The sequence below is a fragment of the Ambystoma mexicanum genome, chromosome 2p (assembly GCF_040938575.1).
Source record: "Ambystoma mexicanum isolate Mex_15411 chromosome 2p, UKY_AmexF1_1, whole genome shotgun sequence".
NCBI classification, from domain to species: Eukaryota; Metazoa; Chordata; class Amphibia; order Caudata; family Ambystomatidae; genus Ambystoma; species Ambystoma mexicanum.
Window position 1 is genome coordinate 1,361,557,568 of NC_090923.1, and position 27,777 is coordinate 1,361,585,344.

General features: G+C 45.8%; 1 protein-coding gene and 1 long non-coding RNA gene across 2 annotated transcripts in view; one reads left to right on the top strand and one right to left on the bottom strand.

The window, feature by feature from the left end:
- NT5M (5',3'-nucleotidase, mitochondrial) overlaps nt 1-27,777 on the bottom strand; it is a 217,222-nt gene that overhangs the window by 30,640 nt on the left and 158,805 nt on the right. Inside the window, exon 4 of the mRNA XM_069645732.1 lies at nt 10,344-10,458. Coding sequence (XP_069501833.1) covers nt 10,344-10,458 — 115 coding nt within the window. The remainder of the gene's footprint in view (nt 1-10,343; nt 10,459-27,777) is intronic.
- LOC138567492 (uncharacterized) overlaps nt 1-27,777 on the top strand; it is a 141,122-nt gene that overhangs the window by 17,421 nt on the left and 95,924 nt on the right. Inside the window, exon 2 of the long non-coding RNA XR_011302226.1 lies at nt 15,555-15,653. This is a non-coding gene — a long non-coding RNA (uncharacterized lncRNA). The remainder of the gene's footprint in view (nt 1-15,554; nt 15,654-27,777) is intronic.

A 27,777-nucleotide genomic window follows, 5' to 3' on the forward strand; every position in this document is an offset into this window, starting at 1 on the left:
ATCCTGAAAAGTAAGAACAAGAACAGGAGACAGCCAAGGTGCGTGGTCGAGGTGAACCGATCTCCAGTCCCAGTCCTCGTGGATACAGGGGCGTCGGTGAATGTAATGGCCCGTGGACACTATGATGCCGTGGACCAGCCCCCCAAGCTGGCTGCACCCAAGGCCTGCATCTTTGCCTTTGGTGGTGTTGACCCTATCTCTCTGGACGGTGTGTTCGTGGCAAAGGTAGAACTCGAGGGCTCCGAAATCACAGAGCGATTCTACGTGACACCGGTGAGCACCAATACTTTGTTAAGTTGTGCTGCAGCAGAGGCCCTCGGCATTGTCAGCTTCGCATACTCTTGTCTATTTAGAAGACATTAATGACTTGCTAGAGAAGTATGCCGCACTGTTCAAGGGGATTGGGCAGATGGCCGGTGACCCAGTGAGGCTGCACATTGATGAATCGGTGCAGCCCATTGCCCTGAAACATCGAAGGGTACCGTTTCACCTCCGTGAACATGTCGACAAGGAGCTGGACAATTTGGTCAATCTCGACATTATAGAAAAGGTTGAGGGCCTGACTCCATGGGTGTCCCCGATAGTGGTGGCACGGAAGCCTAAACAACCTGATGCTGTTAGAATCTGCGTCGACATGAGGCTCCCGAACAAGGCCATTAAGAGAGAGAGACACCTCACCCCAACGATTGATGACATCATTGCGGAGGTACAGGGTGCTCGCTTCTTTTCGAAACTGGACCTCCGGGCGGGCTATCACCAGGCTGTCCTCCACCCCGAGTCGAGGTATATTACCACCTTTACTACACACCGAGGGCTATACCGCTATAAGAGACTGAGTTTTGGTGTGTCCTCGGCAGCGGAGGTGTTCCAGAACATTATTCGGGGCGCCCTGGCTGATCTACAGGGCGTTTTGAACATAAGCGACGACATCCTGGTGTTTGCAAGAACGGAGGTAGACCATCTGAGGCGGTTGGCGAAGACGTTCGGAAGACTACAATCCTTGAGCCTCACCCTCCACAAAGAGAAGTGTGAATTTCTGCGACCATCGATAGAATTCTTTGGCTTTGTATCCAAGGAGGGGGGGTGCCTCCTGATCCCAGGAAGGTGCAGGACATAAAGAAGGCGCAGCCTCCGGAGTCCGTGTCTGAGGTGTGAAGTTTCTTGGGCATGGTTACATACTGTGGACGTTTCATAAAGAATCTTGCCTCCAGGTCGGAACCGCTCAGGGCCCTGACAAGGAAGGATGCCATCTGGAACTGGGGCCCGCTTGAACAGGCAGCTTTTGATGACATCAAGGGTGCCCTGGCAGCTGAGGATACCATGTTGTTTTTCGATCCTGCGTTACCATCAGAAATCATCGTCGACGCCGGCCCATTCGGCCTGGGCGCCGTGCTAACGCAGATTGACTGTGATGGGGGTGTCCGCCCGGTGGCGTATGCCAGCAAAGCCCTGTCCGAGGCAGAGCAACGGTACTCGCAGATCGAACGTGAAGTGCTGGCAGTACTTTGGGGATGCCGGCATTTCCGGCTCTACGTCCTTGGACGCCCGGTGACGGTGGTGACAGACCACAAGCCACTGCTTCCCATCCTAGCGGGGTCATCATCCAAGCCACCGGCACGCATTGAGAGGTCGATGCTCGCCCTTTTGGAATATGGAGTCACCTTGGTATACCAGTCAGGGGCGAACAATGCGGCAGACTATCTCTCCAGGCTCCCTTGGGCGTCTGGAGGGGAAGACCATGACGCCTGTGCAGAGGAGGCAGAGGAGCACGTCCAGGTGGTGGTGGAGGCGGCCACGCCGAATGCCATGCCTCTTCAGGAGCTGGAGGCAGCTGCAGCAGATGATGAGTGCTTCAAAATCCTCAGACACTCTATGCAACAGGGCTCCTGGAAGTCGGTGCTGGAGGCTCTGGCAGGGCGCACTCAGGAGGCCAGGACCGGACTTGAGCAGCTATAGAAGGTCCGTGAGGAGTTATCGTTTTCAGCATCCGGCCTTCTACTCCGTGGAGATCGGATTGTGGTGCCCCAATCGAAGGTGGACGAGGTGATTGCCCTGGCACACCGTGGTCACCAGGGTGCCGCCAAGACCAAGGCATGCCTACGGCTGAAGGTGTGCTTCCCCGAGCTGGAACGAAAGGTGGATGACTTTGTGGCGGCCTGTGTTTGGTGCCAGGCGGCATCTTCCCTGCAGCGTGAGCCTGCCATAGAGACGATGCCTAGGGGGATGCGCCCTTGGGAAATCGTTCATGCGGACTTTGGGTCCACCACGATGGGCACCCACTTCCTGGTTCTGGTCGACGAGTACTCTAGGTATCCCGAGGTGGAGTTTGTGGAGTCTGTGGCGTTTGAGCACATTGTTGTGCCCGTGGAGAAGGTGTTTGCGGCCCATGGGTTCCCACGCACGCTGTGCTCGTACAACGGGGCGCCCTTCCAGAGCGAACGCTTATCGGAGCTAATGGAGAGCTATGGGGTGGTGTACAGGAAGATCATGCCTCTCTGGCCCCGGGCCAATGGTGAAGCAGAACGGCTGATGAGGACTCTAAATAAGACCTTTAGAATTGCTCAGGGGCAGTCCCTCCAGAGAGCCCTGTACCAGTTTCTGAGGGTGCACCGCACCACGCCACATGCATCCACTGGAGTGGCCCCGGCAGAGGCATTTTTCAAGCGGTGCCCTCGAGGTTTGCTGCCGGAGGTAGGAGAGAAAGAACCTGGGGTGATCAATGACCAACAAGTCGAGATGGACTGGCGAATAAGAATCGAGCAAGAGAACGTTCGGAGAGGGCTTTGCCCGCAGCGGCTGGAGCCAGGCGATGAGGTCCTCATTCAAAATAGGCATCCCCATGGAAAGCTCTCCCTACCGTATGAGCCGGAACCGCTGGATGTCGTCGCAGTCCGGGGATCCATGGTGACTGCATCGGATGGCCGGTCTGCGGTAACTCGCAACGTGAGTTTCTTCAAGAAGCTGCGGGATCCAAGAACTGATCTACCTCCTGATCCAGACCCAGGAGAGGTCCCTGAGGACGAAGGGGAAACACCTTGTCTGCCTGAGTTCCCGACCCGGGGCATGCCTATGGACAGATCACCCGTGCCGGAGGCGAGCAGGAGGTACCCCCAGAGGGCTGGGCGAGGGAAACCTGCTCACCTCAGCGACTACGTGTTGGGTCATCTGGCTGATTGGCCTAATGATGAGAACTGTTAAGTAAAGGGACCCAGGTGGATGTTAATAAAGGGGTGTTTCGAACATGGGGCATTGTGAGATGCTATGCATATATTTTGGTTTGGTTTGCAGTATCTAGTATTAGTATTGTTTATTGTTCTCCCGGAAAAAGGAGGAGTGTGGTGCTGCCCGATGACAGGGCGTGCACGCAGCGGCGTGACGTTGCATGCCGCCGCGTGCAACATAAATAAACGGGGCGTTTCCCGGCCACGTCAGAGCGACCGGGAAGCCCGAACCGAGAGGACGTGTTGGAGTGAGTCCTTCGGGGCCTGGGGCTTATGGGAGGCGCCTGGGGTCGCAAGCAACCCCCAACACTGGGGTTCATTGTCACCCAAAAAGCCAAAAAGTCAATGTGTGTTCCGCTCCAAACTTACTCTATTGTTCATAATTAACGCACATCCAAAAGAAACATTTTTACCTCCAAAGCAAAAATCTTTCAAGCCCCTAGCAGCATTACCGGAGCTCCCTCTTGTGGCATGGAGCTGCAGATGCAACAGATCTGAACAAATCAGCCGAGCAGAGGGTGGAAGCACAAAGCAGATGCCGGGAAAATCCGTTACTCGATTTATGACGGTTGGGAGCAACGAACGTCACGCCCTATAGTTCTGCTGGGGGTATTGGCCCAAATTTAAGGAGTCAATAAAGCAAATAACCTTTCTCTGGTGCCCTTGCAGCGAATAGAAATACTTCTAAAAAAATAATAACTGATGCTCTGCTTTATTCTGTTCCGCATGCGCTCTGTTTACTTTTTACTGATGTAGGTAAACGTAGCAATTTTTTCCTGCCTCTACTAGCAGGCAAATACCCTTTTTTCTCAGGGATAGAACGGATGTAACCTACTACTACTTCTGCAGCGATTACGTCACATGTGAGGTCCTCACTGGGAGACACAAAGGTCACATCCATTGGCCGAGCCATCATGGGGGTACTACCTTGGTGATCATGAGCATTACTCCTGTGAAATACCTTCTAAAAAGAAAAGGAAGCGACTCATCCCAGCCATACTACACACAAAAACACACAAGCCGCAGATCTGCCACAACAATAACAAACAGCCGCAAACAACAAACAAACCAGACACTGGACGTTACCCCTCCGGAAAGAACAAACCCAGATGCACACAATCTAAGCACACTCAGAAAGCCGGCACGGCACAGGCGCTAGTTTCTCCTGGTTCTGCAAGCATCAACAAAAGAGCACAACCTCCATCTTATCCCTCACCAACCTGCCCCACCTACTTTCTTGCAGTGCCACATGAGCGCCTAGAGACAATGCAAATGCCAGCGTTGCGTGATATAAATCAACATAACATACCAAACACCACATGAACAGCACCATTTTTCTTGGAGCGATTTTACTTTGCTAAAGGTCCTGGGTGATGGAAAACGTTACTTAACTCTGTGAATTTGGCTGTAAGAAGACATGTTTGTGGGGTATGAGTTGCTGTTCCTAGACTGCCTGGCATCGCCCAACAAAGAAAAGACCTTGGGTGGTACCTGGGACAGACAAGGTGATGCACTTCAACTTTGCCTGTTCCCGACATCACCCCGGGTGCTTTTGGTCAGGGTGCTGCTGGGCACCAAACCTTCCCAAGATCCCACCTACCAAAAAGAATCCTGGGTGACATCCAGGGCAGGCTAAGCTGGAGAGGAGGAGCTGCCCCGGTTCAGCTAACATGGCCGCTGGGTCAACAGGGTTTTAAACGTGGCTTGAGGAATGTAAAAACAAATCATGTGTGGAAGAAGGGGGGGGAATGGGAGGAGAAATGGGCTAAAGACCAGGTGGGTGGATGTTTTTTTTTCTTCATAAATGGGAGCTCTCTGGAAAACGTAATAGAGCCATCTCCTTCCTAAAGTCGTCTTGCGGCAGAGGGTAAACAAAAAAGGAGGCCCTCCCCTGATGCTTCTCAAATCGTGGACAATCCCCTTTCCCTAAACCAGCTGTTAAGACCCTGGAAGTTCTTTTTGATTGAGACTGTTCACGTGCTCATCAGCCAATCACAGCCTCGGATTCGTGCCTCTGTCAGCTGAAGCTCTGCACAAGAATTCGGCCATCTGGCCGGGTGCACATTCGCCATGGGGTGTCCTCAGCCCTTGCTCGGTTGAGATTGGATTGTTGTTCTGGATTCTATATGGATCTAGCAAAAGTGAAGTGCCCCCCTCACCCCCCAAGGCACCCCTTGTCAAAGACAACTTATACTTTAGGCACACATTGGTGTCAGAGGTATCCTCTGTGGGGCCCCAGCAGTATCACACCCAAATCACTCATCTTGCAGGTAGTGCCTGCGCCTTATGTATTCACTTGAACTCTTGCATTAACAATCCAGCTTCTGATACATTTAATGCATGAGAAACTGTAACACAAATCTGTTGTGTCGTTTACATCAAAAAATGAAACCAATGATTTCAAAATCCAAGCAACATGCCCTATTAAGATTGTTCATCTCTTTGTTTGGGGCAAAGCCCTTTATCTGGACTCATGATCTGTTCGCAGGCGGCCTAGCAGATGTCCTCAGACGATCACACATGGTCTGAGTGCAGGCAGGAGAAGGAGTACGCATGCCTGGCAATACAGATAGCCTATCTATCCCGATGAGGCCTAACCCTGGATGGCCATATCTGCCCAGATGGGATATCCCCAGGACATCGCCTCCAAGGGTAGGGGCATATCTGCCAAGAATTCCAGATAAGATATCCCCAGGAGGCCTAACCCCAGTAATACAGCTAGGTTATCCACCGGGCACCTACTCTGGGACGCCCACATCTGCCCAGCAATCTAGACAGGATATCCATAGAATGCCTACCCCTGGACGGCCATATTTGCTCAGTAGTTCGGTTAGGATATCTCCAGAACAATTACCTATTGATGGCTATTTTGTTCCTAGGAATCCAGACAGGATATCCCCAGGACGCCTACCCTCAGCAGCCATATCTGACTCGAAATCCTGAGCATGCAGTCCCCTAGATGTTCATACCTGCCCAGTAATTCAGATAGGAAATCCCCAGGATGCCTGCCCCCCCTGATGGACATATCTCCCCAGCAATCCGAATACGATATCCCCAGTCTGGCTACCTAATGGCAGTCATATCTGCCCAGATATCCAGGCAGGATATCCAAAGGATGCCTACCTAGAAAGGCATTTTCTGACAAGTGATATAAATATGGCATCCCCAGGACACCTACCCTGAGATGGTGCTATCTGCTGACTAATTCAGATACAATATCTCCAGGACGTCTACCCGTGCTGGTAAATTTTGCCCAGTAAATCCAGATAGGATAGTCCTGGAATGTCCACCCATCAACAGGCCTATATGGCCAGTAATCCAGATAGGATAGCCCCAGGAGGCCTACCCCTTGTCTCGGGACGATAGCTCAGGGGCAACACGCTCGCCCTGGAAGCAAGATGCTGCGGAGCAACACAGGTTCGATCCCCTGGTCCGTGCTTAGAAACCTCTGGGTATTAAGCGTGTTATAAATAACCAATTAAATAAATAAATAAATCAAAATAGCAATATCTGCCGAGTAATGCAGGTAGGATATCCCCAGGATGCTGACACCTGGCCAGCCACTCCCATTTGCCACCAAAGGAGGAGGCGCTTCTAGATTGGTCTCTCGAGTATCTGTAGTACAGCCACATGAAATGTCAGGAAGACAAATTAGATATCGTGCAGGCAGGCCGGAAGAGAACCACTAGAAAACAAAATTACTTTTACAATGTAAATGTCTTTTTTTTAAAGTCGTTTTTTAGTCCACTTTTTTGAAGTTACACACATCCAGACCTAGATTTTACACTTGGATTTCCCTTGTGCAGTTTAAAAAAATCTTTTTTTGTGGCTAAAGAACAGGAACCCTTTCTTGAATTTCTGCATTCTGCGTAAAATATGTTTATTACAAATACAATCTTAGAATGTAAATCAGACATACCAAGTCTTTACATTATTAACATGTGGTCACCCCCCACTGGCAACCTTTTTCAAGGTAAAATACACAGACATGAAAGTTCTATGGGTGTGCCACCAAATCACCCATATCCGTTATAAAAAATACTTTCTGCTTACTTGTCTGGCATTTTGTGAATTTTCTGTGTCTTCGGAAGAACTGTGGTATATATACCCTTTCCTCATTTATATCATCCCCTGGAGTGCACTTCAAGGAGCTCAAAGCTTATTGCCAGTGATCTGGAGAGGGTGCGCCTCAGTGGCAAGGCACACCCCCACAAACCCCGGTCCAACCTGCCCTTCTAGCCGAAAGGCCGCAAAACAGAACACAGGAACGCCCAGGCCTTGTGAATTCTTAAAATCCCACTTGGCCTGCAGGCTGAGCTCCTTGGTTTACATTCTTAACGTAAGAGAAATTCTCTTGCCCCATGGTTGTGGTTGAAATATTAACCAGTGATTTCGATAAAATCATGCATCTAACCATAAGCACACAACATATTTGATGCAATGCTGCCTCCCAAAGGACAGCCATGCACAGTGCATCAAATGATTGTTTGCAGTAAATGTCAAATAAAAGTTTCAAACATCCCCATAATAACCCGCAAGGTCAAGTACCAGGCAAATGATTCTCACCGGTTATAAAATCTCCTCGCCAATATGAGTAGGCTAGTAGATTCTGCAAGCCCTGACTGAGACTCTAGCCCCAGTTGTATGATGTAGGACCGCCATGTTGTTAAATCAGGCTGCTATGCAAAGGGTGTGCATTCATTTAGTCAGAATTCACAATCAATGTCTATTTAATTCCCAACTCAGCAACATGAAAAAGCAGAGTCAATTTAGCTTTTGTAAAATCAAATGTTATGGTTGGTTTTTTATTTGCCCACCTTTTCCATTTTCTTTATTCAATATTTTTCATTATTTCTCAAATATGAGAGTCATCATGTTTCATACATGAATTGACAACAAACACAAAAACGGCCATATTGAAGAAGGCAATGGCAAAGTCTCTTGCTCCTATATACAATCATATATTAAATACACAGAAACCAGTATGTACTGGAAAAAAAACCTTTGAATTATACAAAACACATATAGCAAATGGTTGAACAGATAGACATTCACTTGTGAACTTTTTCTGTGTGTGCAGGAAAAGACACAAAAAACAATAAAAGAACATAAACAATACAATGAACCATAACACATACACATTAGTAACTCTCCGAACGGTAAGCAGTGATAAAATCACGGCAAAAATGTTGCCTGAACAAACAATCGCGGCAACAATGCCGGGTTTGACCCGTTAAAGGTATACCACATTACAGCATTTAAGGGGAGCGGGGTTGCGGGGGTGTCCCCCGCTCCCCTTAAATGGTATAATGGTCCAGGGGGTGCAGGGCATCCCCCGCATCCTTTACATGGATTACGGCGGTGAAACCATTGCCTTTTTGCCGCAATATTTTGTGTTCGCAGCCATTTTTGCCGCGATTTTAACACATGCAACCCTCCAAATATAATGTGGTCCATGTAGCCATACTTCTAGCTGTGACAAGTGTTTTACTTGTTTGTATAAACGTAGACTCCTAGCACGCTTATTTTGAGAGGAGTTGTAGGTCAGGGTGCTCAATTTCCAGTTCACGTTTAGTGTGATGATCACATGACCGAATCTTGGTTGACGCCACTAATTATTAGCATATAATGCGGACAGAATTAGATGGCTGTATTACTGTACTTCCCTTAGACATTTTCGGCAAATGGAGATTTGATACACCTTCTTCTGGACCATTGGACTCTATGACCCCTGGAATGACTGGGAACCAAGTTCAACTAGTTCGCCGGAGGTACACAAAAACATAAGATGTCGCTCAGATCGACAACGACACACTAGTGTAAGGAGATCTTAAGTCTGCAGTTGAGTGACATCCTGGATTGGTATGCAGTGATAAAAACGTGGCACAAATATCGCCTGTAAAAAAAATTCCGGGAAAAATTCAGTGGTTTGAACAGTTAAAGGTGTACCCCATTACACCATTTAAGGGGAGTGGAGGTTGCGGGGGTGTCCCCCGCTCCCCTTAAATGATATAATGGGTCTGGGCGTTGTGGGGGTCTCCCCCGCATCCTTTACATGGATTGCGTCAAACCCACAGCATTTTTGCCGCGATATTTTGTGTTCACGGCCATTTTTGCTGCGATTTTAACACATGGAACCCCTGGATTGGAGACGCTGCTCCTGGAGGGAATACTGTGTTCAATAATGTCACGTAGGTCTCTTCTAAACGGTTGTGGAGAAGGAACAGGTTTAAACAACTCTGTGCTGCATCCGTGGCATGGAAAACCATTGGCATGCAAGGCTCTCATTAAGAGATCTCGTTCGCTACACCGTGTGGCACGGCAGAGTCTAGTGTCGATAGCAGGCGCGCTTTGATGCGGCCAGTTGCTAGGCAACCTGTAATCTCACTGCATGTATGAAAATACTGAGGGAAAATGATGTCTCTCATATTTGAGAAATAATAAAAAATGTTGAATGAAGAAAATGGAAAAGGTGGGCAAATAAAAAAATAATAACATTTGATTTTACAAAAGCTAAATTGACTCTGCTTTTTCATGTTGCTGAGTTGGGAATAACTAGACATTGATTGTGAATTCTGACTAATTGAAAGCACACCCTGTGCACGAGAAAGGTGTCTATTAGGACACATTGTTGTTACATAGCATTTGCCAACCCCAAGTCCTAATACACGGGGTTCCTCCCTTCAATTACAATAGTTCAACACAGCGGCACCAGTACCTAGTGAACGTTCTTGTCTTTTCATTCAAATTCCAATCCTGAAATCCAAATGTGTCACTGGTTCTTCCGTGAGACAGAGATCTATACATGCTGTTGCAGATTGAGAGGGATATTTTTAAAGTTTGCAAACTCGAAGACCAGATACCCACCCTTCCTCTCTACAGTCATGCAGTTCAGCCAGAAACGCGGTTAGCAGCGATTACCAATAATTCCATTTGCTTATTTTCTAATCATGGCACTGTGTGAATCCATCAAAATCAGACTGGTGAAACCCGTCTCGCATTTTCTATGGCGTGTAGCATTGGCATGGGGAAGCGGATCACAATCACTGGGACGTGTTGGGGATGCAAATCGCTCCTTTGAATGGCGCGCTTCTTCGTTGCCTGCTCAGATCCCCAATGTACCTGTTATATCGAGCCTGTCATCGATCAGCAGGTCAGCGCTGACTACCGTTTTATCTCTGGTTAGAACGATCTGGTCCAGAAACTCGTGTCCCAGATGCTTCTCCACCCAGGCATACTGCAAGGAAAGAAGCGAGAGGTCAGAGCTAGCAGTGATTACGTGCATCCAAAAAAAGGCATAGATAAAAAGAGGGGTAAATCCACAAAATGACAATGGCACCTGCGTCTGTCTCCAGGCATGTGCCCTGGCTCAAAGAGGGCTAATGAGTACAGCAGAAGTACGGGCCCACCCTCTCCCTCCATGCATATGTAAGTGTTGGGCATGCGACAAACTTCACAACAACAATGCTTTGTTCGGAAATATTTCCAGAAAAGCAGTAAAACAAATTGCACAACTTAAACCAATTAAACCAGATTATGAATAAAAACAATACAAAATCAGAGCCTTCCTTACATCATACTGCACTTTTCCCCTTCCCCCTCCCCAGCAATTGCGCAATCTCAATGTCACCTGGCCTAGAAGGATCGCTGTCTGTCTTCCCTCTGTTCCCCTCCCTTGCCTCTTCGCACCTTGAAACACTTGCATATAGGCGCGTTATAAATGCCATATCATATCCTATCATATTATATAATAAAAGACCAGATGCATGTTTGTCCAAAGCTGCCCTGCCCGCTTTGCCGGTTATCACCACTAGAGGGAGCTGTTGCCTTAGACATACACTAAAAGACTTCAAGTTCACGGAGCAGGACATTTCGGCGCGGCCAGTTCGGCGCGGGACGATTTGGCGCGGGCCGGTTCGGCACAGGAGCCGGTTCGGCGCAGGAGCCGGTTTGGTGCGGCAGCCCGCGCTAAACTGGCCGCACATAAATGTCCTGCGAGTTCTTCATGCAGGCACCACAGCCACGCAGACTACACAGCCAGGCCCGCGAAGATGGGGGCTGTGCTGATCGGAGCAGTCTGCTCCAAGCAGCACAGCCCCCACCCTTGTGAGCCCCGGCAGATCTAATCTGCCCTGTGCGCCGCACACCAGTGCACATCGCCTGCGTTTAGGGAAAAGTTCAGTGCAGTGAACTGAAAGTGCGAGTTTCAACTTCATCCCACACTATTTTAAAATGAAACCACTCTAGAACAGTTTCATTTTAAAATAGTGTGGGATGAGGTTGAAACTCGCACTTTCAGTGCACTGCACTGAACGTTTCCCTAAACAGCAGGCGATGTGCACTGGTGTGCGGCGGAAAAACATCCCAGCGCCGAAACATCCCATCGCCGAACTGGCCGCGCCGAACCGGCGGCACCGAAACGGGGTGTACCGTCAACTTCATCTTCCAGGTGAACAAAATGTGTTTTTCATCAGTATCAACCATAGAGGGAGTTGTTGCCTTAGGCATACAGCAATAAGACTTCAAGTTCATCATCCAGGCAGACAATTCATTTGATTGAGCACTATTTTCTAACAAAAGAAATTACTTTTTTTTCAATGTGCTTATGTATTATGTAATTATTCATTGTAAAATTCCTTGGTATGTATTATTATATCAATAATATTCATCTTGTACGTTTTAAAAATTATTTGACTTCATATGTATTTATACGCTGAAAATGTCTTCCTTTGCGCACTTTAGCCTGTGTACACAGGCTTTTCCACTAATCCATTTAGAACATGTCCAATATCATAAATCAGTAATTTCTTACAACTAAACACTGTTAAAGGGAGCATCCCTTCAAACTCGATTACTTTTATGATGCTCACAAACCCAATTCCCAGGAGCTACATTTCGTTACTTTTGTACCAACATGTTTTGCCTTAGTCCACAAGCCTACTACAAAGATGAATTCAGCGTAAGCTGTACTCTGGGCCCACTAAAAGCCCTCTTGCACGTGTCATACGCCCGGCTTCACTAACAAGTGTTTCAATCTCCTCCTTCTCAGGGTGAGATGGCAGGAAATATAAATGAAAAACGAATTCATGGTTCCTGGCTTAAGCACCCCCTGAGCACACAGACAGTCACACTCTTCAAGCCCAGACCGTTTCCCTATATGTACCATCACTGGGAAGAGCCCCAGCCTCCATTTTGTTTACAGTTCTCTCATCTCTGGGTGAACCAGTTGTTCCGGGTATTTTTCCAATGAGCTACTCCTGTTAATATCAAAGTAAGCCTGAGACCTGGGGTTACCACATGAAATGTTTCTCTTAGACCATCTCCAATAACGCACACTAAACCCCCCTTTATCATCCTTCTGAATCTATGGTGGATCCGCTCACGCCTTCATCTCATCACTTGCGCCAAACAAAAGGGAGGTGTAAATGCATATTGCCTTTTTCCACTCCTTTGCTCCGTTTCACTCCTACTCCCTCATCCTCTATCCCCCTCTAAGGTGACATGTCTCTGGCTCTATGTCTCGGTAATAATTTACCTCTATCACGGAAGACTCAATGGTTCTACAGCTGCACACATTTAGAGGGCCTTTTTCAGTCATTTGCTCCTTTCTCTCCCTCTCTCACACCCTCTAGCTCTCTCTCAAGTGATATGTCTCTGGCTAGATGTCTCTCTGTAATAATGTATCTCTATCACTCAAGACTCAAAGGTTCTACAGCTATTTGGTCTCTTACCTAAAAGTCCTTCTCTCACTCTATTGTTACCCCTATATTTCACTTTCCATCTGCCTCCCTCTCTCCCATTTCCTGCCTCCGGCTTTCTCGCTCTCTATATCTATGTCAAGTGATATGTCTCTGACTCTGTTTGTAATAATTTACCTCATCACTTAAGACCCACTGGTGCTAAACTATATCTCTGTTACCTGCATGTTTTTGTCTTACACCAATTGTATACCTTTCTCTTTCTCCATCTCACCCTATATCTCCCTCTCTCTCCTATCTGTCTCTTAATTGCTCGATTTCAACACAATTCTCGACAGATTTGTATTTCTTTGTCTCACTATACAATCTATACTTCACTCGAAAGAGGGCATTCACTCTTTCTTTAGTTCTCACACTGAGACCTACTTATATATGGCTCTATCTCACTCTATATTTCAATGTATCCATCTATGTATGAATATTTCTTTCTTTTAAAGACTTTTAGTTATTAGTTGCGGTAAATCAGATCAAAACAAAAAGAAGTAAAACAAGCCAATTCACTTAATAAACCGCCATTTCCACTCTCGAAGGCAGTTCCATATCAGCATTAAACATATTATTACAATAAGTTAACAGACATTACTAATGTCCTGATTCATTAAGAGACCAATAAGTAACATAAAAAAAGAATTAAATAAAATGCAAAAAATAAATCCCCTACACCACCTCCCATCCGTGTTATCCTACATCAGGACATATCAGCCTCCCCCCGCCCCCCCATTAAGAGTGCGGGTTTTCAGGTCTTAATACGAATATTTCTATCTTTTACTAAATAACTCTTTTCTTGTTATAGCCATACCTTTCTCTTTCTACCACAATATCAATTTCTCCCCATCACTAGCTTGACCTTTGTTTGTATATATTTGTGTGCATCAATTTGTTTGAAAAAATGTATGGTAATGATTTAGTAATGAGTTTTCAATAGGAAACAGTTTTATAAAAACTCAAAAATGTGGCAGTCTCCAGCCTCCAAGAATCACCCACGAACCGTCAACCCCATCTGAATATCACTATGTGTCTGGGTTTCTTGCTTCATTGAATATCGACTTATTTTTTGTCACAAGTCACACAAAAAATTAACACAATTGATAAAATATAAAACTAAATTTAACTTGTGTCAAGGTATCATACATTGTGTCACTAATTCACTTTCTGCATTATAACAAAAGCCTACAATTTTAATATGATTTAGTGTTTGTTTGAGAAAGCCTGCTTTGCAAATGTCCTGCAGTGATTCCAAGTGTAAACGAAGATTCCAAGGCAACGGTGATTGTAGAGTGTGGCTTTAGCAAACTGTTCTCGCTCGATTCTGTCCGTTCTATTTTACGGAGTACAAATTCCAATAATAGCATATTATTATGAAAGGGACCACAAGGAATGGATACTCTGTTCCAAAAATACTACATACACTAAAATAGAAATATAATTTTACACTTGTTCAAGAACAAACAACACCACTACTACAACACTTCAGGAATGGATGCTCTAAATTTGATGTAAGTCAAATAGTATATATTTTTAATATAATCATTTCATTTGGAATATGATGTAAAATGAATAATAATTTGATAGTGGGCATGTGTTGGCGCCCAAATACACATTACTAACTTTTCTTTCTTACTCAACTCTCTGTTGAAAATGTGTAAAGTACTGGTAATCAAATACTCAGTGTAACCATTGCTAGTTTCTATCGATAGTACTCAATCAAGACACATTTTAAATATTTGAGAAAACTCACAACCCACCCATCATTGAGAAGCATTTGCAGAACAGGCAGGGTAACTATCTGCAGAATGTATAAGAAATCAGGTATTCTATAAATGTAGGAAATTATTTGACATTTATCGCCAATGGCAAAAATACTATAATACTTTGTATTGATTCCTAGTTGCGTGACCAATATGTGCGTGTGCCACGGAAGCTTTCTTCCGTTGAATGAAATATATATACAGCATTCCAGCATCACTGTATCCAATGGATTGTTGGTTATATTGATATGGGATGGCCGTGGGGCTCATTGCCTATTTGTGGTTCCAGTGATACAAACCAACATGGCAGTTATACCGATATAAATCAAAGTCATCGGTAGAGCAGTTTATCGGATGTTACACACACCTTTTTCAAATAAATGGAATACCATGTGCTTCTTGATAACCAGAACTTAATTGGAATAAAAACACATGTTTTCTCAATATGGATTTTGTGGTCAGTCAATGTAACATTTGCATTTCAAACTAAAAAAACCCTGAATACAACTTGGCATAAAAAATATTACAAGAAGCAACGTTTTTGGAAAGTATCTCAAACAAGAATCGTAAAGTATAATTATGATTGTGTGTAAAATCCTGACAATTATCATTATTTATAACATGCTTCCTATTGCTTGGAATAATTTTAAATACCAAAAATATTATTGATGGATGATCTGTTCTTTCAATGGTTATGGTCGTAAACAGTTTGAATGGCTGCAATCAATGTATTTCCAAATTTGCATTTCAATACCAAACATACAGATGTACTCAAACCTTGACTCCTTGCATTTATTGAAAAGTAAAACTTGTTTTTGTGTATAAAGACCTATAGGAGGCGGGTTATGATTGCCACCGGGGCACATGAACTTATGATGATCAATCAACTGATGGTACCGTGATAAGATGGTGGCTGGAAATGTAAGGTAAGATACAAAGAAAGACAAAATGTAATATATCGATATATGGTCAATGATAAATGTCTTGTTGATTAGTCGACAAAACTCTTGAGAGAACCTCTCCTTTAACTGCCATTTTCCCCCTTCTTTTATAAGAGTGGAGAATTTCTTGGGCCGGCTCAGGATTGGTTTTCTTGCTCATCTTATTTCACTTGTCTTGATAGGTCTATTCTCTAGTAGAGTGACTTTTGAATGTTGGGCTCATTATTGGCTCCATTCCAGCGTTGCTGGGGATTTAATTGCAGTTTAAAAAGCGTAACCGTCTGCCGCAAGCCTTTAAACAGTGACTGAGCCCTCAGTGGCATTTTGGAATCACAAACTGGGGTGGGCCGTGCTTCCACTGTGTTGCGTGATGTTCAGCGGACCTGCAGCCGGTTTCGGCCAAAATGACTGAATCTAAATGACCTATGCCACCAAAAGTTCTAAAATAGATACTACTAAATGTCCTACTGACTAAAGGTTCATGGGACATTTTGTAGTATCTATTTGGTGGTGTAGGTAAAAAAAAAGAAAAGGCTGAGGGGGCTGTGGGGCTATCACCCGTAACATGCCGCTCACTATACTGTCCGGTATAATGAGAGGAGGTTGTGGGTGACAAAAAAAAGGAAAAGGTCCCTGCTCCTGATCACGAAAGTGAAAGGAAACCAGTGTTGCAGGGACATAGAACATCGAAATTAAAGAAAGGTAAGTAGGGGTATGGGGTGTTTTGGGGGTGGGAGTGTTGGAGGGGGTTAGGGTTTCAATAGATTTGGGGTTGTTTTACCGTTGATGTCCGAATGGGAAATGTACAAACAATTTTGTATAACATACATTTCTCATGCGGTCATTTCCGTCGCAAATATTTCAGCCACAGTAAAACAACCCCAAAACCTGCAGCCAGCAAAGTCCACTGTTTCAAGTGACTGCAACCATCCTGCCCCATTATAAAGCTAAGCTGTTTCAATGAGTTCTATGATGCGGTTTGGTTTCTTTACGTGATCCACATTCTGTGAAATGCCACTGTTCGCTCCTTCTTTAAGTTGCCAGCCGTTTATATTACTACAGTCGGGATGTGTCTTAAAACCCCCATTACCTTCATTGTGCATTTAAGGGCGTCTGAAAATGATTATTCATGATACATTTATATCTGCCACATTCTCCATAATTGTAGATCCACTCTCCTCTGCCATGTTGAAACCTGTAGTTCCAAATCCTCTTTACAGATCAATTTGATTATTTCTGCTTTAAAGGGATACAGCACCTGTGAGGAGGAGACGAACCCAGGGAATCGCACTCCATTCACCCTGTGGGAGACACATCGGATAGTGGCCGGACTGACCTGTGCTCCTATGCCTTAGCCCCGAACAAAAAATGATAGCGACAACAGTTCACCTGGTGCCATGGGCCAGATCTCACCCTCATCCAATTTGGCTACACATTCATGTCCACTGAGTATTGATTTCGAGGTTAAGGTGTCAGCAACCAAAGCTATCAAGAACAACATACAGCGATAAGATGTCTCTGTAGAGTCCTATGTAGCAGGTGCCCTCCTCAACCAAACACCAAAGGACTGTGACAACAGATGTGAGTTCATGGGGCTGGAGAGCTGCATTGGACTCCCACAGGATTCATGGCCATTGGACATGTTCAGAGAGGGTACATTTCTACCAACTGGAAGGAACTGAGAGCAAATTTGATGGCCCTGGAAACACAAGGCAGTCCTGAGAAATAAAATGACAACATGGCAGCAGTGGCGATCCAGGCTCTCTGCCATCTTGATTGGCATGCGAACTGACACTTGGGCAGAACACCGTACTCTGTCCCCGGGGACAGCCTACCTCAAGGGCATGGAGAATACAGAGGCTGATACACTGAGTAGATCAACCTCTACTTCTATCCAAGTTCACACTCACAAGATGTAACAGAGGTGTGGGTCCTCTCAGATAGACCTTTTGCCTCAAGGGAAGGATCTTAGGCATGGGGGAACGATGCATAATACATTCCTTGGCCTGTGGTATTCATTCACGCCTTATCCCCAGAGATCTAGAGAGTACTCACAGGCAACATAACTCTGATGAGACCTTGCAGGGGGTGGTTCCCCTCTGTGATGCAGATGTCAATTGATCCCCCTGTGTTCCCCCTGTATCTTCTATGTCCATTGATATACACAGCCTTCTCAGGTGAGAGCCGCCACTCATGGTCTGAAAGTTGAAAGAAAGGGTTAGGAGAAAATTGCTCTCTCAATCAAAAAACCTAAAAGATCAGCTACACTAAAATCCTATGTGTAGCAGTGGTTCACATTCGAGAACTGGTGCACCAAAAAAAGAAGTGGACTCACTTCACTGCTCCGCGGGCAATGTCTTGCAGTTCCTGCAAGACGGTTTAGCCATTGGACTAGCAGTATCTTTGCTCTGCATTCAGAGGGGAGCTACAATGGCCTTTGAGGAGCCATGGGCTAGCTTGCAGGAATACTCTCCTTTGGTGGTATAACTCCTTAAGAGCTTTTTACTTAACAGACCACCCACCCACCAAGTCATTTATCCCATCATGGGATCTTCCAGGTGTGCTCAAAGTATTAACAGCTTCTCCTGCAAGAAACTGAAAGATGCAGGTCTAACATTCTTTTCATACAAGACTTAATACCTCAACTGAGGTATTGGGGAATGTTGGCCGCTCTTGCGTCATGAACCTTTCTTGATTGTTAAATCGGAGGCTATCAAGGTAAGACCTTTTCACACCCAAGGTGTTTTCTTCTTTTCAAAGACTTGGGAATCTGATTCTTCAGCATCTCCGCCCATCTTCGTCCCGAGGAAATGGCGCTCGACCCTCTAGATGTAAGAAGAGCTGCAATGATCTACCAAAACTGCACCTCTAACTTTGGAACTCCACCAGTTTTTTCACTACCTCTGGGGTCTCTACCCAATGCAGAAAAGCCTTCTATGCATCTCTTGGTAGGTCGTTGAGAGCAATGGGTGCAGGAGATCTGACTTATGATGTTCCCGGTGGGAGGGGTTGGGGGGGACCTGGGGGGGTTGCCGGTGGGCAGATGTTTAGGAAGTCCAGTGCAGGTGGCTTTTCCCAGGGGGTGCCTGGGCCCCAGAGCACCCGCGTTTCGGCACCCCTGAATAGGTGGATCTTCGCAAAACCTTCTGTTTGGATCCAGGTTAGGTCTGCAAAAGGCATAACCACCTGAAAGATTGAGGTTCAAAGGGTTCCCATACCCACATTTTTCAGGTATCAAACTTTTCTTCTCCCCATACTTTCAATTCTCACTACTGTCGTCACTTCCTAGAGTTAGAGGAAAGCTCTTTTGGAGTAGGAGTTTGCAAATCCATGAAGTAGCAAAAGTATACATCTCTGCACTTTTGCCTTTCCATGGTAATTGTTTAGCATAAACCCAAAGAGTGTTGTCATACCATGCTCTGTGAAGTCATTCTTTGGGTTCAAGTTGTTGCCTCTGCGATGGTATTCCTCAAATAAGTAGGACTAGATGGATGAGGAGTAGGGACATGGGTGAAATGCCTAGATTACTTAGCAGAAATCAGCATTGCTCCTAGTGCTACTCATCCTCGTCACATGCCTAACATCCCAATCTTCCACCACAGAGTTCTAGGCGATGTGCGATTGTAGACTTGCTTGGAAATTACAGGACGGGATGTTGGGAGGAGGGCTCATTTAAACAAAAGGTAAGAAGCGGGAGGAGCCTCTCAGCGGGCAGTAGATGGCAGGAAATTCAATTAGGCAAATTCAAAGTGGCACTCTGGTAGAAATCACATCACAGAATTGATTGTCGGAAGCGACCAGTGTGTGGTGCGGTTTGACGATCACAGTGAGTGCTTGTGAAACGTTGTACGGTCCATTCCTCTAATCTTTTCATGCTATCTGGCTGTCGAGTTCCAGGCCATCGGAATCAAGCTGTCGTGAATGAGTGGGGCTTCTGGCATCAGGGCTGAGGGCTCTAATCCAGGAAGTAAGTCTTTGAAGTCCGTTAAGTTTGCCGGTTAATAACGTATGGCTCCAGGGCCGGCCTGGGGGGCCAGGATCCACGTAGATGATCGCTGTGAACGGACCCTATTTTGACTCCCAGGGGACAGTCGAGTTGAATTGAAATTCATGGAAGCCCTGCTCACACTGGAGAGTGTTTAGCACTCATTCTATGGCTCACTTCATTTAACAGCGTGAGAGTTCTAACGCAAACCATATACTTGACATTGGACTGTGCTGCTGATAAACCGGGTAAGGTTTTCTCACCCCATAAAAGAGTTATTCATACAGTGACTGAGGGGCAAAGACCCTTTGAGCTCTGTGCTCTGGCTGGTTGGGGTGTTCACATTGAAGCCATTACTCTGCTCCTAGAGAGTGGTCTAGTGAGAGTCATAGTGGTCTGGCGGTTCATGTGTTGTGAAAGAACAGCTTGACTATCAGTCAGGAAACGGTCCACGTTACATCTGAGTCGATAGATTTTCCTAGCGTCTCTTTGATGAGTAAAAATGCCATTGGAAACTACTGTTTCGCAGTGCAGAGATAACTCATTGGTCCGCACTCAGTGACTGAGTGAGGCGTAGCCACTCATTGACTTTCAGGCATAAGCAACGTTAGATAAGGAGATGATAAGTGGGAAAATTGAGCGTTTGCGAGAAGGGACCGGTGCGAGTTTTGATTTCGCTGATACCATACGTTGTGTGTCTGAACAGAGCCTGACAAACTTAATTGAAACAACTTCAAGAACCCAGGTTAAAATGCAAGGGAGAAATCGTTATAATCTAAGAAATTCAGAAGAAACTCCTTTGGTCAGAGAGGTTGTGTGCACGACACTGGGCAAGGTGCCCAATTCTAATCTACAAGACTGAAACAATTACAGCCTTTTTACCACTGGTTCAGTCCAAATCATACAGTAACGCCTTACAAACAGCACCATGTTTTAACGACTCTGTTTTGGCTGATATAAACAACGGACTGGACAAATGTATAGATATATCGTTTTAAAAGAAGCCGAAAGAAGGGCAAGAATGTCTTTGAATTATGTTTTTATCAGCTTGGAAGAGGAAATACATGCACAAGAATTTCTGTCAAACAGATTAAGTGTCTCACCTCGTTTGTTTGAGTCTCAGGTGGAGCGAGACGGTTTGAATATGACGGACAGATGAAGTTCCACTCAGGAGGAAGATGACACATCGCTCTTGAGTGAGACAGGGTCAGTAAGTCACTCCAAAGGGGAGGATAGGTCAGGCTTGCCCGTCCAAGGTGAGAATGGGCAAAATAATACATTGATGGATGCTGGAACAAGTCCTTTAATTGCTCTTAACATAGTCCTGCAGTCTTTCATTAGATTATATGGCACGGTAGGGATTGAAGTAAGAACTAAGACTGTTTTACTGAATCAAGTGAAATCATTATTATTAAAAGATAAACAGAGATCCTGAGGTAAATATTGACCAGCGGAACAGTAACTCTAACGACACCGTAAGTAAGCATCTGAAAGTAACTAAAGTCACGTCCATTCCCGTTGAAAGAAAGAATGGCGGACATTGTCCTCTGGGTGAAGTGGTTAAGCAGAATAACCACAAGGAGGGCAAAAAGACCAAGAACATGAAGAATCACGTGGCGCACAACAACAGAGGGTCTAGGAAATTTCTTAGCCAATTACTTAACTCCTCAAAAGTTACAACCCGCCAACAATCGGTGGGGACACACTTTATGCCAGAGGTAATAGTCATTAAAGACGCTCTGCCGAATATTGCCTCGGAGAGCAATAATTGTGAGAGCGAGGGAAATTAAATTTTGGTGATTGGAGATGTTACACAAGTGGTTGCACAAAGCATTGATGATGAAGTGAATGAAAAGATATTGAAGGCTTGTAAGATAGGCAAGAGTAAAAATTATAGTAGGAAAAAGGTGCCAAAAAAGAAAGGTCTGAGGCATTGGTTCTGTACAAATATTAATGAAGATGATGAAAGAGATAGCAGGGTGTTGGAAGAGGTTCCAAAGTCTGTTGAAATGCAATCTTCTGAGGGGGGTTGTATTTGAGATAAGAGTCTCATGATAGTGAAAATGGAATGAGGAAGGATGATAGTGGGGAGCTTATACAGTCATCGATGGTATTGAATGCACCGGTTGCAGGTAGAGGCAGAAGGTGAGAAACATCGATCGTTCAGGCTCAGGCCAAAAACTAGCAGTACAACCCACTCAGTCCGAGCGACAAAACAACAGAAGCCCTGGGGAATCCAAATGCTGAATTCTTCTCAGTAGTCAGAGAATCAGTGGAGTCTGCAGAGGAAAACATCCCTTAAATAGGGCCAACATTCTTTCACTTTTTTCAGTCACCTCAGAGATGTCTGATATTTCATCTAGCGATATTAGGTTTGTTTATCGATCGGAAGCGCTTGGGGAAGTATGAAGGGCATATTTATACCAAATAGTGAAGAAACGAGTTCTACAAAGTCACACAGAACTCTTAAAAAAGGGATATGACTGCACGGATGGCTTGAGTAAGAGGAAGGAGGAAAGGGACAAACATACACCAGGAGGTATCCTGGATAAACTCAATATTAAATGCAGTGAGATTTTATCCCTTCAAATTAAATTACCAGAACCAAATAGAGAATGGAGGATTATGTCATGGAATAGGCAGGGCCATGATAGCTTTCTGGACAGGGGGATGTGTGAAAAGAGCTGCATGAGCAGGCATGCCGTTTCAGTAGCATGTCGTGGGCTCCAGTCATGCTCCATATGGTGAAAACATTGTCACAGTGGGTGGCGCATGGCAGGGCATGCTCGCGCAAGGCTGGAGAGAAAGCCTGGGTGGTGCCTCAGGAAGTTGGAAAGGAGTAGTGCTTGGGTGCTGAGGGCAGTGGCCCAGTGCTGACATGCAGGGGCATAATAGCCATAGCCCTGGAAGCCATGTAGCTCATTTGGGCAGGAACCGCATTGGGGGGGGTGGCTTTTACATCATGCCTGGGGTCAGGTCGCAATAGTGGCAATTTGTCACGAAGAAAGGCAGTGAGGGGGCCCCGAACTTCTAGTGCCGGGTATACTAGTGCTTCCCTTGGCAGGCAAGCCTCTGAGTTGAGCCGCGTACGCAGTACCGGAGGTCTTTCAATCCCGTCTGCCATAACGATGCAGAGGGTCTTGAACTTGAGCCAGTGAAGAGATTTCAGAGCTGGAGAGATACGATCGCTGGGCTTGAGGCCAAGGACAAGTCTGGCCCCTGACCCACAAAAGGTGTTGCATGTAAAACTAGTAGAAGCTAGCAGGCGCCAATAGCCAAGGGCTCTGAGCGCATAACTCATGGCTGTCAGCCACGTTACAGTGGACACAGCCTCTCCCCGCACGTGAAAGCCAGGCTTTTGGGGCACATCCAGTGCACTAAAAAGGATTTGCACCTCAAGAGATGAAAAGCAGACTGTGAAAAGGGCAACACTCATAGCAAGTCAGAATACAAGAAGGTGAGACGTGCTGGGGGGTCGTAAAGGACGCTGCTTCAGAGGCGCGTTTTCAAATTTGCATCTCTTGCCTACACAGTTCTTAGAACTAACTACTAATACCCAGACCATAGGCTCTGTCATGAACAGCCTCGCTTTACTCAAGGTATTAAATGGGATGAATGGTAAATACAGGTAGAGAAAAAGGCTTGGCCTGTTTTTTTTACTATTTGCCCAGTTTTTGTAAGGTATGCAGTGTTTATATCGAAAATTTGATGAAGAGTGATCTTATATAGAATATTTTATAACGAACATTTTTATGAAGAATGCATTTAGGGGTGGGGTAAAGGTTTAAATCTTGTGGGGAAACGGTTGGGGTTGGTTTTTAGGGGTGGGAAACAGGGGTTTGGGGGCGGTGTGGGGGGCCCCGGGAAAAAAATGGTTATATTTTTCGTTATAAAATATTCGATATAAGTGCATTCTTCATAAAAAGGTTTTGTTATAAAGACATGTATTTTTTTGTAACAATGCTCCTTATGGAGTGGACACAGAGTTGGAAGTAGAATGGCACATGTGCCGCCTACGCGAGGGGAAACCAGTGGCAGCTGCACCGACATATCGTTTTGATGCAGACAGAAAGGTTTCACCCTCCATGTATACTCACCTGCTTCCATAGGGATTCGTGGTAGGCCGGCTCTCATTACAGCTTGTTTCTAGGACTGGCAGCGAAATGCACAGTGGTTCAATGTTAGAGGTCCTACAGACCAAAAGAAGTGGTGGTGACAGAGTGCTGTGCCAGTAGGCGTTTGCTGCCACTTTATTGGGTCCACTGGGTAATTCTGTTATTTGGCAGGCAGAGTTGGTGAGCAGCGCGGCGTTAACAAGTCATCCTTCTCTCTACAGATGCCAGATCAGCCTGGTTCTACGCCAACATGTATTTTCATGCAGGTGGCAAACCAATGGGATCCTACTGGTGGCGTTGCCAGGAATCAAATTTAGGAGTGGCACAGAGCGGGGAACAGACAAAAGTAGCGGGCCGCCTATCAAAAAGGGCAAAGTCTGACGTGAGAAGTACTCCTGCAGAGAATCTTTTGTGCACACAAACTACCCACACCCCACTGCACTTCCCCTCCCATCAGAATGTAGTAACTAAACCATTAAGTCACTAATGACCCATCATTAGCCCTTTCGTATGGTACATTCTGATTGGAGGGGCTGCTCTTGGCTGCAGGGGGAACTTAACAGCTCTTCATTGTTGTGCTGCAGCCTTGATTCTGACAGCTAGTGTGTGCTCTGCGAGCAGACACAGCACTGTAGACAGAACAGAGAAAGCAGCCAGGCTTACAGATGGAGGAGCCCAGGATTTCAGAGGAGGGGCCCGCCCCCCCCCCCCCCCCACACTCCAGTCTCCCCTAGCGATGCCACTGGCTTCTACGACCTAGTAAAAGCTGGCAGATTTCAGTGTAAATGGCGTCCACAATTTTTTATTGCGGACGGCATTTACACCTTTACCCAAACGTAGTGAAAAAGTAAGGTGTAAAGTCGATTTTGCCTGTGTGTTAAGCTTTCTTTACTTTTCCACTGTGGTGTGGGAAAGTAGAAAATTGCACAGAGGAGACGTTTTGCAAAAGTGAAAACAGACGTGACCCTCCCCTCCCCCACCTTAATGCATATAACATTTTTAGTTTGGACTATTAGGTGGCGATTCAGCGCCACCTACAGCCAAAACTATGACATTAGAGTACAGCTAGGTGGGAGATGGCATGTGAATGTGGCAAGCAGCTTGTAGGTGTTCTTTGGTTATTAACCCACCCACTGACTGCCCGTGGCCATTCCAACCCACTACCTGCACCTCCCCGGCCAAAACCTATCTTCGTGGGATCTTTTTTAGCTCAATCTATCAATCCGAAACATCAAACTTTAGCCCATCAAGAGTTCAAGAGTTATTTCTAAACACTCTGCTGACAGTTAATGACTTAATTGCAGCAGTAAATGGCTAATGGTGCAATAAACATGTCTTCACCAAGGGCACCGCCAGCCACTTGATTATTATCTGTTCCTTGCATTGAAGTCCTGTTACAAACGAGCATTGGCAAAGCCAGCAGTTGAGGCTTATGTGTAGATACTGAATATGCATTTGCCAAGCAAGCAATGCTATCATATGTCCAGGTAAACAGACCATTTGCAAGCTGTTGTGATCTTATGCCAAGTGGAACCATAATATCAGTACCCCCCAGCAAATGCCTATCACATACCAAAACAAACGCCCAAACGAATGACTTTGCCAATGCTTGTTTTTAAATAACTCCTCTCCACCCGCACACACCCTCCTCCCCCCTCCACACCACAACCACAGGACACAGCAAACTGCTCGCATTCCTGATCCTTTTCACCTCCTCGACCAGACCAGCAAACAATCAACACAACCGACCTTGGTAACATTTCACAATAGATCCACGGCTAGTGGTGCACAGTTTCCGCTTGGCCACCTGGTGGCGCTATATTCCCAGAAGTTTGAAATCTGGACCAGGCAGCAGTGGAAATACTCATTATAACACTAATCGGAAGTATGGAATTGTGAGTGCTCCAAGGGAAGCTGGATGCTGTTCGGCATTATGGCCCCTTTTACTCTGCTAAGAGCCATTAGCAGGTGATTTTTTTTTCAACACAGTAAACAAATACGTGAAAAAAGTTATCTTGTTGCTGTATATGGGGGGACCCTCAGTACCATTAGCAATGCATTTTTTATAGAGATCAGATTTCCATAACGAGTAACTGCCGCTATTTAAGTACAGAAGTGCTTTCCAGGAAATACCTAGCTCACAGGTTCTCTAAAAAGATTCCCAAAGAGGTCGTTCTGTTGAAATATTCTGCATATCTGGGTGCATAACTCGTGGATTAAAGAGCCACCTCTGACATGGGCAGGCCTGGGACTCACCAGTTTAAATCCCAACACGGCCGACTCAGCACTTCATCCTTCCGACATTGATAAATTGAGTATCAATAACTCGGGTGATAATAACAGCTGTTATAGCATAACGGGTGTATTCGTAGAACGCACATTCACACCCAGAGGGGTATCTTGGTGTTATTGACAGATAACAGATAGTTATTGTTACCCACCTCACTTACACTCATTTTACTGACTCCAGAGGGATGACCAGCTGAGTGGACCAGCCGGGAGTCGAACCTGTGACCATGAGGTCAAACACAGGCCCCTGTAGCGGATGCATTAGTCCACTGAGCCATATGTATGAATGGGATTTATAAAGTGCAAACCTAGCCTAGAAGCAATTCAGCTCTGTGCAAAGAAGACACACCAAGGGTCAAGGGGGTTACACGTAGCGTGTGGGGGTTGCAGAGGAGCTGGGATGGGCAGGGGGTACAAGGGAGGGGGAACCACCACAGTTAGGGTTGAGTGGAGCCATCAGTGATTGGTAAGAAGTTCTTTAAAGGGCCTTCCTGGAGTGTAGGATGCAGAGGGACAGCCTTGAAACACTTGTGTATAGCCGCGTTATCAATGCCATATCATATCATATCCAAGTTCAAAACTTGTACCAGTGATAGGGGTAAGGGGCGAAGGGGTTGCAGGAAATGCCTAGTTTCTTATTTTGTTCCCTCTTGCAATTCTTTGTTTCCAGTCTGGCTATGTTGAAGCTTCCTTCTTTTATGCCCTGGACTCTGGAGATGCTGAGTTTCTCGGTCAAGTACAGCAGTGTTTTGGTTGTGACTGCTCTGGAGGTGATGCAGGCTGCGTTGAGCACAATGTGGGCGTGAGGAAGTAGCCAGTTTAGCTCCTAGAGTATTGGGGTGATGTGGTCACAGTTTCGTAGTCCTATGATGAGGCATGTGGCAGCATGCCAGGTGGTTTCCCGGGGGGGGGGGCAAGGTGGTATCTGGAACTCCTTCTAGGAGGGTGTTGCACACTGTCCAGGTGGGAGATGACCAGGGCTTGAACAACTGTTCTGAAACTCTGGGCAGGGATGAAAGAATAGACGTTGTGCAGGAGTGCAAGCAGGTGCGATGCTGCTTGGGTTTTCTTGGCTATGTGTACTTTAAATGAGAGGTCACAGTCGATGGTAAAGCCAAAATTTGTTCAGCTAGCTGAGAGTTGAGGCATGACTCTGTCAAGCTTTGTGGCAGTCTGCATCGCACACTTAGAACATTGTTAGAATGATGTTAGCATTGTATTGACTCACACCCTGAAAGTGCCAATTGTGATACTGTTGTGAATTACTAGCCTGTGTCGCACACTTAGACAATTGTTAGCATTGCATTAACTCACACTTCGTAAATTACTAACATTGCATTGACACAAACCTAGCATGTGCCCACTGTGATAGTATTGTGAATGTACTAGCCTGCGTCGCACACTTAGAACATTGTTAGCATTGCATTAACTCACACTTCGTAAATTACTAACATTGCATTGACGCAAACCTAGCAAGTGCCCACTGTGATAGTATTGTGAATGTACTAGCCTGCCTCGCACACTTGGAACATTGTTAGCATTGCATTAACTCACACTTAGTAAATTCTGTTGTCCCTGTGTTAGGTCTTTCTCCCTCCATCCTGGTATCTGAAATGTAGGCGCTGCCGTTTCAGCTTGGCATATCATAGTCCACTCGCTACTGCATTTACTGTTGTCCCTGTGTTAAGCTTTCCCACGCTATCCAAGTGCTCCTAGTCAG